We start from the raw sequence: 19,064 nt of genomic DNA, 5'->3' as shown, positions 1-19,064 counted from the left end.
AAATGTGCCTGCATCAGGCGCTGAATGGACTATTAAGACGTTATGGAATCTTTAGAATATTTATTTATCTGATGATAACATGTATATATCTCCTTTCTGCCAGTTGTCTACAGTTCAAAACAACTAAGAGTATATTTACACCTGTATGGATCCCATACTTGAGAACAGGGAGGAAGACCCTGCTTCAGGCTCTATTCGTGCAGAGACAATTAACAAATCAATGAAAACACTGAAGGGTACTATTCCCTCCTGCCCTGTTTTAGCAGGCCCAGATTAGCCCAGTCTAGCCAGATCTCAGAAGCGAAGCAGGGTCAGCCATGGTTAGTATTTGAATGGGAGACCTCCAAGGACATTCATGGTCACTATTTACAGGCAGGCAATGGCAAACCACCTTGGTTCATCTCTTGCCTTAAAAACCCCTTGGGATTGCATAAATTGACAGCCATTTGACAGCATTTTCCATCACCAATACTCCCTCACAAAATCTTGAAATCCCAATTGAAGTTTTGTCAATGGGGAAAGCCCTTATACTGGAAAGGAAAACTGCATGTTATTGGTGGGGTTTGAGAACAGAGGGAGGTTAGAGTATAAAGGGGCTGGGAAGCCAAATAACTGAACAAGATGGTGGATTTCAGAATCAGAATCACACAGAGCTGGAAGAGACCATAAAGGGCCGCCTAGTCCAGCACCCCCCCCCATTTTCTTGGGAATTAAAAAATAACATACTCCTGACAGGGGCTCATCCAATCTCCTCCTAAGAACTAAGGATGAAGGAGACCCCACCACCCTCAAGGCAGCATATTCCATACCGAGCTGGTCAATGGGAATGTCGGGATAGAAATTAAATTATAAATATTTAAAAATGAATAAATCTGTGAACAGCCCTCACCATCATAAAACTCTTTCTAATATTGAAATTGAACCTCCTTTCCCATCATTTGAATCCACTGCCCCTAATCTTTGTCTCTAAAGCTACAGCAAACAAGTTGGCCCTCTCTTCTACACGTCTACCTTTTGTGTAATTAAACACAACTATCATATCATCCCTTGCTCTCCTCTTCTCCAAGCTATGCATACCCAACTCTCTCAACCTTTCCTCATAAGGCATGGATTCCATCCCTCAAAATGATATCTAATCAGAATTATACGTAGATTTTTGGCTGTTAGTAAACATAATTTGCTTTTTGCTTTTTATTTTATAAGGAGAATCCATCCTGTTAATACTTCACTTTGCCTGTGAATGTTTTTCATGCCATTTTGCCATTTTGCCAAGGGAAGAAATGGTCCAGATACTTGAGTCAAAACATCATCGTCTGCCGTACTTGTCAGAGGCCTGTTCCCTCATAAAATACATGCCACAGCTTTTAACCATCCAGGTTTGAAAAAAAGGCTATTATATAACAAATAAATCATGCATGAGTTGTTTCAAGTTACTAGTCCTGTGATGGTGTTAACAAGAGTGTCCTATGAGATATTTCCTCATCTTCCTTATTCTTGTCTTTAGTTGGGTTTGCTTTTTGCTTTGGGGTGAGTTTTTGGGGCAAAAAAGCCCAACTACTACCCTGTGTGTGTCTTTCAGCCTGTACAGCCCTAAAGACAACGTAGAAGAGGCCCTCCTCCTCCTCCTGATCAGTGAGTCCATGGTAAGCCAAACAACAATTGCTTTAAAGGACAATTATAATTAAAACCACTAATTACAATTGGGATTATATCAGATCTATGTATTGCTTTATATGCTGGATTTCTGTGAATTGAAAATTGAGTTTTTGCCTATGCAGCTAGAAGGGCATAGCTCTGCATTGCAAATTCACTAAAAAGCAGGTGACAGCATGGGAGGGGGCAGAGAATGAATTTTTGGAACATTTTGGGATCATTCTTAATAGGCAGATTGATATTCCGGTGACTGCTGGTTATTCAACCAATGCAAAAGGTGGCCTTTACCACACAAAAAAAGAACGTTTGCCACTGTTATATAAGTCTAAACTGAATCCTTTTTTGACAGGGGTGGGGGTGGGAATCAATGTAATCTAATTTCTGCCATGATGGTAAAATGTTTACAAACTGTTAATTCAGGATTAGTTTTCTAAAATGTACTGAAAATGTTTCACTAACTTCCAAAATAGCATAAGAAATAAAGCTGGCACACCCAGAATAACAATAAAACAATATTGAAGATCTCATGACAACAACATTTATAAAAGGACTAATAATTAGGTTCTTTAAAATGTTTCAGTTAAAAGGCCATTGTGAATAAAAATGCTTTTTTCATAATAGTTGGATGGAGGACCTAGGCAAATTACCTATAGAAAGAAATTTCACAATTCCAGAGACACCACCAAACATGTCCTTCTTCACACAGAAGTCACGGATCTCAAAAGCACAGCAGGGTTCCACATGGGAAGAGCCTCTAAGGAAAGGACACGCAGTAATGGGTTTAAACTACAAGTACAACGATATAGGCTAGATATCAGAAAAAATTTTTTCACAGTCAGCAGTGGAATAGGCTGCCTAAGGAGGTGGTGAGCTCCCCCTCACTGGCAGTCTTCAAGCAAAGGTTGGATACACACTTTTCTTGGATGCTTTAGGATGCTTAGAGCTGATCCTGCATTGAGCAGGGAGTTGGACTAGATGGCCTGTATGGCCCCTTCCAACTCTATGATTCTGTGATTCTAAGGTGTAGTGTGTTCGTCTATGAAAAGATTAAACCACTCAGTGGTCACTCATCCAGGGACCAAATAGCTTTGGATGCTCTCAGTCTACTGCTGTCATCCCCCTTCCTCTTTTTAAGGGACAGCCAGGTTGTATTTTTATTAAATGGAACAATTGCAGATGCAACAGGGGTACATAATTCTGCTGAAAAGCAATACATTTTTATTATTGAAACTTTTACCAACGAAGGTATTTGAAAAATGGGGGCAAGGAGGGAGGTGGACATCCCTGGAAAGACCTTTGCAAAGGAATCCAGCTCACTAGAGACCAGAAAGTAAGGGCTATATATTTTGGGCACTGCCAGCACTATCAAAGGAACAGTCTGACTCACAGTCAGCCCCTATTCCTGGTGGGAGGAAACCGGGCATTGTTTTCAGTAAACTGGAAGAACTTTTCCAGGAACAGATGGTTTCTCGAGCCAGTTACCAAGGCTTACATGATAGGATTTGCTGGCACACCCAGAATCAGCTGTATATTTTCAGCAGCCCAAGGCACAAAATTAAGAAGCATCTTATTATAAACAGTGTAACCAGTTATCCTCCGCATTTAAGTGCCATAGAAAAAGTTCTGGAGTACCTTAGCTGATTGGGTTTTTGTTTTGTTTTGCTTTTGAACTGAAAGAAAAATAAAAGTACAAGTCTTATCCTTGATCTGAACAGTCTTAATAGATTTGTGAGGGGGGTTTTTTTCTTTCTTTTTTTACATAGAAAGCTTACCTTCAACTGTAACAGGGTCTTCTTAGTCCTGAATGAGCCATAATTTCACTATGCCCACATGACAGAGGCAGCAAAGGTATCTCAATTTTACTTCACTGGACAATGCTGTTAATGTTTGTTTTAAATTTTATTTTTCTCCCAGAACACACCCAACATTATTATTAGTACTAGACTAGAAGCAAAACTGGTTGTACCCAGGAATACAATAGGCGCTAGCCTGTAGGGCTGTGCAGGTTTAATGGAGTGATGTTTGGCAATGTGTCCAGAGTGACATTTCCAGCATCCTACTTTTAGGGGAGTATCCTGGTGAGGAGGGGGTGTGATGTCCTCCCACCCCAGCCAAGTCAGTACTGCCTACTCAGACTGGCAGCAGATTGCCAGGGTCTCAGGCAGAGTTGTTTCAGGGCCCCCACAACCTGATTCTTTTAACTGGACATGGCAGGGATTGAACCTGGGACTTTCTGCTTGCTAAGCGGAGGCTACTCTACAGAGGCAAGGACCCTCCCCTAATTAGGGACCCTACCCACTGAGGCAGCCAAGCTGGGCTACCCTCTCCCCCACTGTTTGGAGGCAGGGAGAACACCTGACTACCCTCCCCCCACTGGAGGCCATGTGGGGGCAGGACCAGACACCTAGCCAGGCAGCTGATTAGAACTGATGTTGTATGCATCACCTGCATACAGCAAGCAAGCAAGCAAGAAAGAAAGATCTATCCATCTATAACGTTATTTAACGTTCAATGTAAACCACCCAGAGCTGCAAAGAAATGGGTGGTATAGAAATCTAAATAAATAAATAAGTAAATAAATAATTTGGCTCTAGCTTCCTTATTTATTTATTTTATACTTGTATACTGCCATTCCCGGATGGCTCAGGGCTGCTTACATTGGAAGTCCAACATCAATACAAAAATTTAAACATCATGTAAACCATTTAAATAAATGCAATCTGGGGTGCTCATTGTCCTCCAGTCCTGCAATATGATAGTGGTTACACATGTCAACAAGCAGTTGAACTAACACAGACTACAGGCAGTAGGCCCAGAGGAGCAGTACATCTTGACAAGCAATCAATCTGTAGGAGTCCAAACAGCCAGAAGAGTGACTGGCTCAAGCAGCTGACAATAAATACAAATGACCTTTCAAAATCATGTTGAAACTTCATTATATAGACTTGAAACTGGAAATTTGGGGATTAATAGTTTCATCTCTGAACACAATGTAAAGAGGATGCAGACAAAAGAATTTCATGGTGCAGTCAGTGGATGATTTGTCCCAGAAGGGAGCCTTGACTCTTGAAAACTTATATCCTGGAAATCATGTTAGTCTCTACGCTACTACTGGACTCAAATTTTGCTATTCTACTATAAACCAACATGGCCACTCACCTGAAAACAGGAAGTGGTCATGAGTTTCACTGTATGCCTTTTCCCCACTTCCCCTGCTAAACAGACTGTTACAAATAAGAGCTTGATGGAGATGGTGCTTATATTGGCCATGTAGGTTTGGTTAGTCCAAAGTTCTGGAATTAAGCACAGGTGGCCTCCGTCACAGTAATTCCACCTTCAGTTCTACTTTTGCACAGGTCCAGCAAGACATGGGGAAATCTGTGTCTCATCAACACGGAGAAGACATAGTTTTGAAATATAGTATTCTGTATAGGACATGGTGTTGGTGCTAGAGAAATGTCAAAGTGTGTGTAACTGCATTGCTCACATTCCTCCCTCCCTCTCTCCTCTCCCTCTTATTTTTCCCCATGGTCTATTTTAGATTGCAGACTCCTTGGGGGATAAGAACTTATCTGTTTTTCTCCAATGTAGTTCATCATGAGCACTGATAGCACTGCATAAATGATACACAATAATAATAATACTCCATTAATAATAATAATTCCAACAACACTTAACAATCAGTCATTGCCAGACTTAGACAGGAGGGGTGCCCATTAATAACCTTTCCCTTGAGTCTTCTGTATTCTGCAGTTCTTAATTTTACTAAGAGAGCTTTCTCAGACCTAGGAATGGAACCTTTCCCCCCTGTGTTTATTTTGAAAGGCTCTTATTTACATTTTGGAAATCTTTCTCCCTCTTAGATTTGGTAGCTCAAAGTACAGTGCCAATAAATCAAGTCCTATTCACTGTCTGCCTTAAAAAAATTGTGGAAGAAAACGGCATCTTGTTGGCAGGTTGTGACTCAACATAACATACCACAAGTGGTTCAGACTAATCTGGCTGGGTTTGGCTAACTCTTTTGAGCTGAACTGGAAACTGGGATATCTGCAGCCAAGATTAATAACATTGTGCCCAATGCTACAGAGACAAGAAATAATTCATCACAGCTTTTTTATTGAGCCAAAGTTGAGATGGGATTTGACCTTGAAAAGGCTGAGGAAAAAAAGGATGGGAGATGTTGGAATCAAAACTGGGAACATTTTCTGGCTTCTGTGGTCCCATTAACTCAGGATAGTTTTGGAAAATTTGTTCTGTCACAAAAGAGAATATCTGTGTGTGTGTGTGGCGGGGGGTATGTGTTGCATTTATATTAATTGGCAGTGGTGTCCCCTTTTCCATTCAACACTGCTTAGGATGGCACTGTAATAAAAGCTCTGCTGGATCAGACCAGAGGCCCTTCTAGTGAAGGACCATGATCCCCCAGTCATCAACAAGATCAGAGAGGAGGATATAAAATCATTTATAATGAACAGACAGATTCGAGTCCAGACAGCACATCTAACTGAGGGAGTTTTGACTCCTGAAAGCTTACGCTCACAAAATCTTTTTGGTCTGTAAGATGCTACTAGACTCAAATCTAGCTATTCTGTGGGAGACCATCACAGCCACCCTCTGAAACATTTATAATAAGTAAGTGGCAAGTTAAAATCCAGAGTGAAATTTATTGATTTGGTTAAAATATTTATATACTTTCCCCAAGCATCTCAGGACCCAAGATGGACAAGAATATAAAAACAATGGGATAAAACTGTTAACCAACAAATATAAAATACTTTAAAACTTTATTAAAAATCAGTCTAAAATGTTTTATGCCTCAGTGGCAAGATATGCACTCTTTGCCCCCAGAGCTCTCTGCAATAGCCATTTAGCAGCCTCAACAAGAAGTTGGCTTGCCAGCTCCAAATAGGGAAATACCTGGAGATTTTGAGGGTGGAGCCTGAGAAGGGTGAGGGATGGAGAGGGGGAAGACTTCAGTGTGGTATAATACCGTAGAACCCACCTTCCAAAGCAGCCATTTTCTCCAGGTGAACTGATCGCTTTCACCTGGAGATCAGTTGCAATCCTTGGAGATCTCTGGCCACCACCTACCCTACCAGAAAGCCCTCTGTCACATGTGCACACATATGAAACAATCACTAGGAAAGCTTGAGCCCAGACCGTTGGAGAATGAGACAAGGTAGATACTGGGAGTAAGACCTACTGGGAACAGTGAAGGGTCTAGCCAAGAACAACAAAAGATTTTGCTTTAACTGATGAGGGAAATACATATCCTGCATATGTCTTCTTTCTTGTTCAGTGTATGCAATCTGTAAATGTAAAAACAGAACACTATTGCTACACATTAATGTCCACCATCACAGTAAGACTTGTCCATTGGTTAGAATGCTGGAAGACAGGAGGTGGCTTGCTTTTTACAAAATGATTGGGCAGAATACTGCCTGCACATATCCTCTTATGTATCAGCAACAATAAGAGCTAGATAATTCTTTTTCAAAAAATGAAAGCTTAGAATACAGGCCTCCAAGTGATCCAAATGTGCAGTGGGTCACTGTGCATAACATCTGGAAAAAAACACAGCCATAGAGGAGACTTTACAATTTGTCGACCTGGCTTTGAATTGTTAACATGGAAAGGACCTGAGGAAGAGGAGGAAGTATTATGTCTTTTGTCTGCTGTCTAAATTTGTGCCTCAGCTGCAGTTTGGAGACCCACAAACAATGGCCCATTTTAGTGATTCCAGCATGTTACAAACAAATCCATGGAATAGCTCAATATTGGACCACTGATGACTTCATTTTTTAAAAAAAAATTAAGATATGTCTGCATAATAATATTGCAAGCAGTCTAGTGATGCTTCCTTTCTCCTGCTCAACTCTTTAATTGTAGTTTTAATATACCTGCATTCTTAAAGACTTGGAATTCTGAAAATTTTTGGATTTGAAACTGGATATTATTTTGCTGGAAATTGCTGATACAATTACTAAAAGTCTGGAGCAAATAGGCCACAGCTCCCTTTTTATTGCAATGTGAAAAGTCTCTATATGCAGTTCAATGAGCAAAACCTTGGGTGAAGAGTCTATCTGTGCTAAGGCATCACTTTAAAATTCCCAGCTTGGCCCACTGACAAATGCTCAAAATAGCTGACTGTGATGTGATGCTGATTACCAGCTTTCAGCATATGTGGGGGCATGTTCAGTGCAGCTCTTTTTCACAAATAAATGTAGCAGCAGACTTACTGGTGCAGAAACTTTTTAATGGTGTGCTTTTCAGTGTGGAAGGATTTAGTTGGCAATAAGGGTTATATGCATTCTGCCTTCCCAAAGCACTTTTAATCATCCTCTTAAAGGCTCACACCATGACAAAGAAGAGCCATGGATTACTGAACATATTTGGTCTCTGATTTCCCCCCCCCCACACTACATATATACAATTTTTGTGTGTGTTGGGGGGGGGATTAGCTACATCTCTGCAAACCAGATTAGGAGCATAGGCCATAATCGTTTTTTGAATCAATTTTGTTTCCTCTATCTGCTTCGAGTCAATTGCCAAAAGCAAGTGGCTTTTGGAAAACACATAGAAAAAATGGTCCCTGATAAGCACAAGAGATCCCTAATTAATGGATGTTTCTCCTTGTACAGCTGCTGTTTCAATTTTTGACATTCTAAGGGAGCACTGGCCAAATAAGGGTAATTTATTCCCTTCCTCCCACACTTCTGGCTATTATGCAAAACGGGGAGATACACATACTCCCAACCTCGCCCTGCAAAAGTGTATATTCCTAATGCAGGGACAAGACATGCATTCTCTCCCACCCACAGACATAGAGACAAACAATATAAATAAATAAGATTAGGAAACAATGAGAGATGGGAAGCATGAGTCATTCATATTTCCTCTGATGATGCATTTTTACAACATCTGAAGTAGCCCAACCTTGTATGTAAGCTGGGATTTACAACTTTCTTATGGATTAGGGTGCTGGCTGCAAATAGCTGTTCCTATATTCCCCCCCCTCCTCCCCAGTGGTTTTCTTCTCAACACAATGTGAATGGTGGTCTGGATTAAAGCAGACCCAGGGGCTAACATAGATGCAGGGGAGGCAGGCAGATTCCTCTTTCTTTTCATGCCATTGCTTTATTGGCACACAAATCAAGGTCTGAAGACAATAGGAGCATGCAGGGGAAGGATAGAGAACCCTCTCTCCTCCAGTACCTTTATCTCTCTTGGGTGGAAATCAGAAAAGTACCTCGGAAAAAAGCTTGTGAGCAGCCGAGTAACAGGAAATGGGGTATTCAGCACCCTGTGTCTCACGCTACTTTTATGAAATAAGGCTCCCTCTACCCCTGTTTTATAGTTGAGTGGGAAAGAAACATCAGAGATGAATCTGTCAGATTTAGTTTGGTCTTTAGCTACTCTAAAGTTACCACTGGTTTTCAACAATTTGATTAACTTTCTTCTCTGCATTATTTATTCACAGTAAAAAGATTTATTTGGTCCTGTTGAGTGGGTTGTTGTGTCTGCCCTTGCCACTGGCAGGGGATGGGAGAGTAGGGATCATAGAATCATAGAGTTGGAAGGGGCCATACAGGCCATCTAGTCCAACCCCCTGCTCAAAGCAGGGTCGGCCTAAAGCATCCAGGATAAGTATGTGTCCAGCCACTGCTTGAAGACCACCAACAAGGGTGAGCCCATGCCCCAGGCAGAATTCCACTGCAGAACTACTGTGACTGTGAATTTTTCTTCTTGATATACAGCCAGTATTAACAGATCCAGAATGAAGGTTTGTGGGTAGAATCTGGGAAGGACCTCAATGAAATACAATGCCTCAGAGTCTACTCCAAAGCAGCCATTTTCTCCAGGAGAATTGAATTCTGTAATCTGGAGATGAACTGTAATTCCAGGGGATCCCCAGATCCCACTAGAAGGCTAGAACCCTTACTCTGAAATTGGTTTTGAGCTACCTAAAGTACGTGTTTTTTGACATGGGATAATAGAAAAGGATCAGAATTCCAGTGTCTTATAAAATAGTTTTTAGTGTCTGCAGTAAAACAACTGTTGCCATAGGAAATGAGACAACGTAAGTGAATATTCTGAAATTGACCTTGCTGTTGTTGTTGTTAGGTGCGAAGTCATGTCTAACCCATCACAAATCCATGGGCAATGATCCTTCAGGCCTTCCTGTCCTCTACCATTCCCCGGAGTCCATTTAAGCTCGCACCGACTGCTTCAGTGACTCCATCCAGCCACCTCATTCTCTGCCGTCCCCTTCTTCTTTTGCCCTCGATGGCTCCCAGCATTAGGCTCTTCTCCAAGGAGTCCTTCCTTCTCATGAGGTGGCCAAAGTATTTGAGTTTCATCTTCAGGATCTGGCCTTCTAAGGAGCAGTCAGGGCTGATCTCCTCTAGGACAGACCGGTTTGTTCGCCTTGCAATCCAAGGGACTCGCAAGAGTCTTCTCCAGCACCAGAATTTAAAAGTCTCAATTCTTTGACGCTCGGCCTTCCTTATGGTCCAACTTTCACAGCCATACATTGCAACTGGGAAGACCATAGCTTTGACTAGACACACTGTTGTTGGCAGGGTGATATCTCTGCTTTTTAGGATGCTGTCTAAATTAGCCACAGCTTTCCTCCCTAGGAGCAAGCGTCTTTTAATTTCTTTGCTGCAGTCCCCATCTGCAGTGATCTTGGAGCCCAGGAAAATAAAATCCGTCACTATCTCCATTTCTTCCCCATCTATTTGCCAGGAATTGAGAGGGCCAGATGCCATGATCTTCGTTTTCTTGATGTTGAGTTTCAAGCCAACGTTTGCACTCTCTTCCTTCACCTGCATCAAGAGGCTCTTTAGTTCCTCTTTGCTTTCTGCCATTAGAGTGGTATCATCTGCATATCTGAGGTTGTTGATATTTCTCCCTGCAATCTTGATCCCAATTTGTGACTCATCTAACCCTGCCTTTCTCATGATGGGCTCCGCATACAAGTTAAATAGGCAAGGCGACAGTATACAGCCTTGCCAAACTCCTTTCTCAATTTTGAACCAATCAGTGATTCCATGCCTGGTTCTCACTGTTGCTTCTTGACCTGCATATAGGTTTCTCAAGAGACAGATAAGATGCTCTGGTATTCCCATCTCTTTAAGAACTTGCCAACATTTGTTGTGCTCCACACAATCAAAGGCTTTAGCTTAGTCAATGAAGCAGAAGTAGATGTTTTTCTGGAACTCCCTAGCTTTCTCCATGATCCAGCGTATGTTGGCAATTTGATCTCTAGTTCCCCTGCCTCTTTGAAATCCTGCCTGTACTTCTGGAAGTTCTCGGTCCACATATTGCTGGAGCCTAGCTTGACCTAATTCTGAATAAAAAAAGAGGAAAGTGGTTGTTCCCTATCTATCTTTCATTCAAAGTCTTACCTATGTTAGAAGTGGTTGACATAGTTGATATTTAAAGGAGGAAAGGAAGGAAGATGCAAAGTGCATCAATATAACTAATTCTCAAAATGGGCAAATTGTGGATATTTAAGTCTGGATGCCAAAAACAGATATGCCAGATCTTTCTATTTATTTATTTATGATTAAATTTATATCCCGCCTCTCTTGACAAGTCGGCTCAGGGTGGCTTACAAATAGGCATACAGCCTTTACAATAATAAATACAATAAAAACACTACAATATTTTATAAATCTAAAAAAGCTCAGCGTATACTGAAAGATCTGAAGCATAAAAATAAAGAAAGAAATAATTGGGGGGTTGACTCCCCAAATAATCGAAGTAGTGAAATTCAAATGCCTTTTTAGTGGTCGTTGTGAAGGCTGCTACTCAAAAGCTGCTACTCAAGTCATGGTTTCTGCCAGTAAAGGCCAGGACTTATTGAGTCCTGGCAGCAACTAGCATGACTCACCCAAGTCTGGCTGCTTACTAGTGTTCAACAGCCTCCACCCAATTGGCCACCATGCGTCTAGGGACTCGCACCATGCAACTCTTCCAGAAGTTTCCTGGAGAGGGGCTGCCAAGGGAGAAAGGGGAGGGAAAACTGAAGGCGGGGGGGGGGGATAAAGGTAGGTTAGCTGGTGAGTGGGAGAGAAGGGAGCAGAGAAGGGAAAAGTGGAATAGGTATGGGGGTAGGGGTATTAGACTTCCTGCTATAGCAAGAAATCTCCTGGTATCTCATCTTCTTGCCTGCTGGCAACTTGGGTACCAGCAGGAGGAAATGGGGAAGGAATGTACACTGGGGATTGTTGCACGGTGCACTCGTGTACCAGAGCACTACATCACTTCTGGTAAAAACTGAAACTGATATGGTGGATGTGCTAGCATTTTGCCATAGAGTTTTTGTAAAATGCTAGAGCACCCATCCTGTCACTTCCTGTTTTCACCAGAAGCGATGTAAGTGCTCTGGCATGGTGCCGGTGTATCACACACCACTCTGTTTTATCCTGGGTGTTGCCAGCTGTGGCCTGGCAGCCCTTTATGAGGCTTTCAAGAAAGAGAAAGAGGATATAATGTGTGAGTGGCGGAAATAAGATTTCCTTGTACCCCATTGTTGTCAAGGTGCTTAGAGCACTATATTATGATTAATTATGCTTCCCTTTCTGCACAGAGCTTGAGCTGACACAGATGAGTCTTCCTTCATTTGATTCTCACTACTCAATGAGGAAGGCTAAACTAAGAGGAAAGATTTGAAACTTGACTACCCCAGCCCTAGTTTATATTCTAACTACTACATCACATTTTCTCAGGAGGATAATTTATCTGCAACATCCCTGTAAAGTATGTTAGGCTAAAAGAGAGTGACTGGCTCAAGGTTACACGATTGAGCGGGATTTTAGTCCAGGTCTTCCCAGTAGGGTTGCTAGGTTCCGCCTACTACCAGTGGGGGATGGGAGGGATGGGGTGCCAGTTCCAGAATGGGAAATTCCTGGAGGTTTGTGAGTGGAGCGTGGGGGACAGACATCTCAATAAGATCCAATGCCATAGAGTCCACCGTCCAAAGCATCCATTTTCTTTAGGGGAACTGATCTCTGTAGTCTGGAGATGTTGTAATTTTGGAGGATCTCCAGGTCCCACCTAAATGCTGGCATCCCAACTCCCCAGTCAAAGTTCAGCATCCAAACCTTTACTTCACCCTGGCTTCATTCTGACTTTTCAGGTAGCTCATGAAATTGTGGCTGCTGTCTTTTGAGTTGTGTAATTTGCTGGACTTGCAGGTAACTAGGTAGACAGCTGCATTTCCCCATACAAATGCAAGTCAATAATGAATCTGAGGAAGTTCATGTGGAGGACTTCCTGCAGCCCCATTGCATTGTGCCACAACCCTAGTACAGACTGGCTTGTGCTACTAAATGCGGCAAAATGTCAAAATGGTATTGCGAAGTTGTAGTGATCTTCAGAAAATGATTTGTGAGAGGCAATTTAGAGAATACTGTAAAATTGCAAAGGGAACATTGTGATTCTTATTGTAAGCCACATTTTTGAACCACAGGAAACCTGGAAAGCATTTTGTAAAGGGCATGCAGTTGCCATAATAAAATTGCAGGCAGCTGAAGTAACTTAGCATACAATTTAAGTGTGGCCTCAGGCTTTTGAAAACTCTAACCCTCTAGGCCTTTGTCATCTTCCATTCTACAGATTCTGAGAGAGAATCCTCAGGCATTGTCTTCCAGACTTCCTGTAAATGTGTTCTGCCTCCTTGAATTAGATTCCTGCAGATGAATGTGTACGCTGGTGCAGTGCTTGACTTTGACATACAGTATTTGGCTGAAGACCCTTCTGCAATGGACCTGGCTCACTCTTATTGTTATGTCTCAGTCTGATCTCTTTATTGTCAGGCAAACCAGGAAGCAGTAATTAGCCGGGCCCCAGACCAGAAGGATGATCGAGCTGCCAGTCTGCAGGATGCGTCAGCAGTTTATGATCTCCTTAGTATCACACTGGGCAGAAGAGGGCAGTATGTCATGCTTTCTGAGGTAACTAACCCAACATTTTCTTTTTTAGCAGAGACAGCACTCATAATTCTTTCAGACAGAAGCCACCTCGCTTGTAATACTTGTTGAAGTGTGTCCAAATGGCAATACATTCAACTGAAACATTTATTGGAGTACAAATTCAGCCTTGGGGCACGAGCAGTATCTATGACTCCCTCTGAATTAGGACTCTAGGACCATTTCCCTACATCCCGCCAACAGTGTGGAAGCTGCTGCAGCTAGCTTATTGTTTCGCCGCTAACACGAGAAGCCCAGGGCCACAGGGGAGAAGCCCAAGCCACAGCATCTTCCCATAGCAGCATTGTATCCCTAAGGAAAACATCCCCTTCTCACACAGCATGATAAAAGAAAGGATGTTTGGGCTTGAGTCACACAGTCAAGGGAATGCAGCCACAGAGCTGCATAGTGGTAGAATGGACTGTGTGATTATTTAGAATATTCCTGAGTCACATCTTCAGAGTTCTGCTCAGGGTAGTTTACAGTTAAAAACCACAGTATAAAACACTAGACACTGAGAAAACATAGGCCATTAAAAACACACACACACACAAGCCATAAAAACTATATATAATACAGACCTGGCCATTAAACTGCTGATAAGATGAACTGTTACAATATAACTTCAGGCATTCAGACAACTTCCCCTGAGCCACCCTAATTATACAGGATAGCTCTTGCACACCTCTGACACGAACTATCCCAGATGGATATTTCTGTTGTAGGCTTTTTAAAACATTCCCTAATGTTGAGGATTCTGAATCCTCTTTTGGCAACCCATTCTACAAAAATTACAGTGGAATATTATACCTACCTGTCCCCTCTGGTTGTCTTTGGAAGGCTTGCTACTGATGTCCCCACTATCTGAGGGCTAGACTATGTGGTGGTAAACCAAGGAAAGTCATGGCACTTTCCTTCTCAAGTCATGGCACTAAAACTTTGGAACTTCCTTCCATGGGAGATTCATCTGTCTCCCACTGCTATTTTCTTCCTGCAGTTGCTAAATACATTTTTTCACCTGTGACCCTCCAGTACATGCTAATTGGTCCTCAACATTGGTTGTGTATGTTTGTTTTTATTGTATTGTTAAATATTTAGATAAATAGATATACACACACATATATATGTGCATATATATATGTATTTATATAACACTGCTTTATTGTTTTATGTTTTTTTAATGCTTTGATGTTTGCCACCTTGAGAATCCTGTTTGGATGGAAAGGTGGCATATAAATATTGTATTTTTTTAAAGTACATGTTTAGTCGGTTCCCTTTTATTTAGTGGAGCTCACTGCCAGGCACATGTTCTTAGGGCTTCGGTCAAAGAAATCTCATGATGCCTCTTTTCTGTTTTTCCCTGTTAGTGTTTAGAACGTGCAATGAAGCTTGCATTTGGTGAATTTCATCTCTGGTATCAGTTGGCACTTTCCATGGCAGCTTGCGGCAAGGTAAGGCCCAAATCAAGGAGGGATCCCTATTATTGAGACACTGAGGCTATGGGTAATCTGAACTATTGTTGTTATTCTATGTAATTAATATGACAAATTATAATGATGGACAGCCTGACTTTTCTCTGTGAATCTAAGCTATGAACAACTATGATTGATAAAGGGATGTAACTTTTGCTATGAATGAACTAATTATTCAGGGTCTGCCTTCTTATGTCCATTTAAAAGAGAGCAAGGACTAGTTCTCTGTTGCTTCAGAGGGCAAGGCTAGATCCAGTTAAGTGTTGCAGGGTGGATTTTGGCTGAACACAGGAATTACATTTTTAAGCTGTTTCACAGTGGAATGAATGTCCTAGGGTGTAAAAAAACCTCTCCCTTGCTAGAGGTCTTCAAGAAGTCAGGAATGTTTTACCTTTGAATTCTTTGCACTGAACAAAGCATTGGGCACAAAGGCTAATAAAAGCCTTTCAGCTCTATGATTCTATGAAAGCAGTTATTCAACAGCAACACTTGCCGAATCCGGCTCCTCCCTTTCTTTACTGGAGCTTTTTATTCTTACAGATGTTGCCACTAAACTGCTCATAGGCTCATATTTAGCATTATATTTAAAAACCTGGTAGCTCATTTATGAGCCTCTTTGTGGTCCAGAGTGGTAAGGCAGCTGACATGCAGTCTGAAAGCTCTGCTCATGAGGATGGGAGTTCAATCCCAGCAGCCGGCTCAAGGTTGACTCAGCCTTCCATCCTTACGAGGTCGGTAAAATGAGTACCCAGCTTGCTGGGGGGTAAACGGTCATGACTGGGGAAGGCACTGGCAAATCACCCCGTATTGAGTCTGCCATGAAAACGCTAGAGGGCGTCACCCCAAGGGTCAGACATGAGCCCAGTGCTTGCACAGGGGATACTTTTACCTTTACCTTTTAGCTCATTTTTATCTATATATCAATCAAATGAGTTACTAGTAACTCAGTTAAGGATATGAATATGATGACAAAACCCCCAATTACATAAAATATATTCAGTTTTTTATATTTTTGTACAATGTCATCTGCTTGGCCCTTAATTACATCTCTAGAACTGTACCGAGATATTTCCAAACAATGTTCCATTTTTTGTCAGAATGTAGTGAGGAATTCTCTATTGTTATATTTAATGTCTAGCCATGGCTAGATGGTTGGAGTTGAGCTGCCTGAAATGCAACCCCTCCAAGATAGGTAACACTGTGTGTGAACGAGACCTTGGGGTACTTGTGGATTGTAAACTAAACATGAGCAGGCAGTGTGATGCAGCAGTAAAAAAGGCAAATGCCATTTTGGGCTGTATCAACAGGGGCATCACATCAAAATCACAAGAAGGACGTAGATAAAATTGAAAGGGTACAGAGGAGAGCGACGAGGATGATCTGGGGCCAAGGGACCAAGCCCTATGAAGATAGGTTGAAGGACTTGGGAATGTTCAGCCTGGAGAAAAGGAGGTTGAGAGGGGACATGATAGCCCTCTTTAAGTATTTGAAAGGTTGTCATTTGGAGGAGGGTAGGATGCTGTTTCTGTTGGCTGCAGAGGAGAGGACACGCAGTAATGGGTTTAAACTACAAGTACAACGATATAGGCTAGATATCAGGAAAAAAATTTTCACAGTCAGAGTAGTTCAGCAGTGGAATAGGCTGCCTAAGGAGGTGGTGAGCTCCCCCTCACTGGCAGTCTTCAAGCAAAGGTTGGATACACACTTTTCTTGGATGCTTTAGGATGTTTTGGGCTGATCCTGCGTTGAGCAGGGGGTTGGACTAGAAGGCTTGTATGGCCCCTTCCAACTCTATGATTCTATGATTCTATGAAGATAGAGGTCCTGTGGCTGGGCAGGAGGGGGACAGATCAGGAAGCACGCTTACCCAGCCTGCCTGCGGTGCAACTAAACATTGTACCATCCACCTGGAACTTGGGTGTGATGTTGGATGCCTTCTTATCGATGGAGGCCCAGGTCACAAAGGTAGCTTGACAGACATTATTCCATCTACACCAAGCAAGGCTACTAGTGCCCTACCTGTCCTCTGAGCACCTATGCACCAGTGATTCATGCCTCGGTCACCTCCAGGCTTGACTTCTGTAACTCGCTCTATGCAGGCCTACCCTTGTTCTTGACCCGGAAATTACAGCTGGTGCAAAATGCAGCTGCTACGGTCCTTGTGCTTAGTGGGTATGAATCTGCTGGTGGTCCCTGGTCCACGAGAAGTTCACCTGGACTTGACCAGGGCCAGGGCCTTTTCAGTCCTGGCCCTGACCTGGTGGAACAAACTGCCAGAAGAACTAAGGGCCCTGACGGAACTTGTGCAGTTCCTCAGTGCCTGCGAGATGGAGCTCTTCCACTGGGCATTTGGTTGAGGCTGGGTGGCAATGAGGGCCCCTCCTCAATTTGGCCAGGATATCAAGCCCTCCTCCCATTACATTTTTTCCCCTGAGATGTCGGACGAGGGTGTTGTTGAACAGAGGGGTGGGGAAGGGTTAGTTGGTCATTGGAATCAGAATGGTTTTAGTTGGGGATGGTTATATTCTATTGTGGGGTTTTTAATGTTGTAACCTGCTGCGAGTCAGCTTGCTGGGTATGGCGGGTAATAAATCCAATAACAACAACAACAATAATAGAGTCTTTATATAGGAAAGTGTGAACTTAATAGTCTTTCCCCCTCTTTAGTTTTAAAGTTATATTAGCTGGACTTGCAACAGTGTGAGTGTGTGCATGTATGTATAAATACAAATAGACATATTTTACATTTGGGACCAAACTAGAGATGATGGAAGAAGATCTGTGACTGGATATCAAGGGTTTTAAATTTAATAGCTACCATGGGGAATGGGAGATAGTATCAAAACAGCAGCTGAGGAATTTATATTATGGTTGTTTATTGCTTTTTTTCAGTTTGCTGTTTATATTTTAATGTTTTTAATATTGTAAGCTGCCCTGAGCACTTGGTAGATGGGAGGGGATGTGAATGTAGTAGTAGTAGTTTATTTAAACGGACTCAGACCAGAACAATAATAAAACAAAACATAGAAACAAATAGAATAAAACCAGAGGGGATGTAAATGAAATAAATGCAAGTACTCAAGAAACCAAAATTAACCAAACAGTGTGTTAACAACAGTGTTAATTAATTAGAGTGATATGATATTTTAACAAGTACAGTTACCATTATCATCAGTTGCACATGGTTATATCAATTGTAAATCATGAGATCCTTGGTAGATATTTGTTTCATGCTTCCTCATTGGACTATTGTGAATCTATAAAAAAAATTTTTTTAACATCAATGGTGTAAAGTGTCAAATTGCAGCCAACTTTTGGTGACCCTATAGGTTTTCATTGTAAGTGACTAACAGAGGTGGTTTCTCGCCTCTATATAGGAACCCTGGACTTCCTTGATGGTCTCTCATCCGAGTGCTTATCAAGGCTGACCCTGCTTAGCTTCCAAGATCTGATGGAATTGGGCTAGCATAAGCCATGCCGGCCAGGACAATTTGAATATAGTCTTCTAGACTGTTACTGAGATAATCTTTATTAATATAAAATAGGGATGCCAGCTTCCAGGAGGGACTTGTGTATCCCACAGAATTACAGTGTGTAGTCAGTCCACAGAAATCAGTTCCCCTGTAGAAAATGGCTGCTTTGGAGGGTGGTCTCTATGGCATTGTCCCCTATGAGGTCCCTGTCTTCCTCAGGCTCTGTTCCCAGATCTCCAGGAGCTTCCCAACTGAGAGCTAGCAACCCTATCCCCAATTGCTCCAACAGTGGCCAGCAAAGACCTGGCAACCCATCATTATGCATAATGCAGTGTTCATATTTTTCTTGGTTTCTGTTTATGAACATGAGTAAGCATTACTTATGTGGAATGCACAATAGGTACATATCACTTTAGCAGTTTACTTGAATGATAAGAATAATTATTACATGTTTCTCAATATCCCCCCTCCACACACACACACACACT

General features: G+C 42.0%; 1 protein-coding gene across 8 annotated transcripts in view; it reads left to right on the top strand.

Moving 5' to 3' along the window:
• TTC7A (tetratricopeptide repeat domain 7A) overlaps window positions 1-19,064 on the top strand; it is a 198,468-nt gene that overhangs the window by 35,954 nt on the left and 143,450 nt on the right. For all 8 annotated transcript variants that reach the window (XM_077336987.1, XM_077336959.1, XM_077337005.1 and 5 more), the window contains 3 exons: window positions 1,580-1,643; window positions 13,479-13,616; window positions 14,999-15,082. In XM_077336987.1, the coding sequence (XP_077193102.1) occupies window positions 1,580-1,643; window positions 13,479-13,616; window positions 14,999-15,082 (286 nt within the window). The remainder of the gene's footprint in view (window positions 1-1,579; window positions 1,644-13,478; window positions 13,617-14,998; window positions 15,083-19,064) is intronic.

The sequence above is a fragment of the Paroedura picta genome, chromosome 1 (assembly GCF_049243985.1).
Source record: "Paroedura picta isolate Pp20150507F chromosome 1, Ppicta_v3.0, whole genome shotgun sequence".
NCBI classification, from domain to species: Eukaryota; Metazoa; Chordata; class Lepidosauria; order Squamata; family Gekkonidae; genus Paroedura; species Paroedura picta.
Note: the sequence above shows the minus strand (reverse complement) of the source record. Positions and strands in the feature narration are given on the sequence as shown.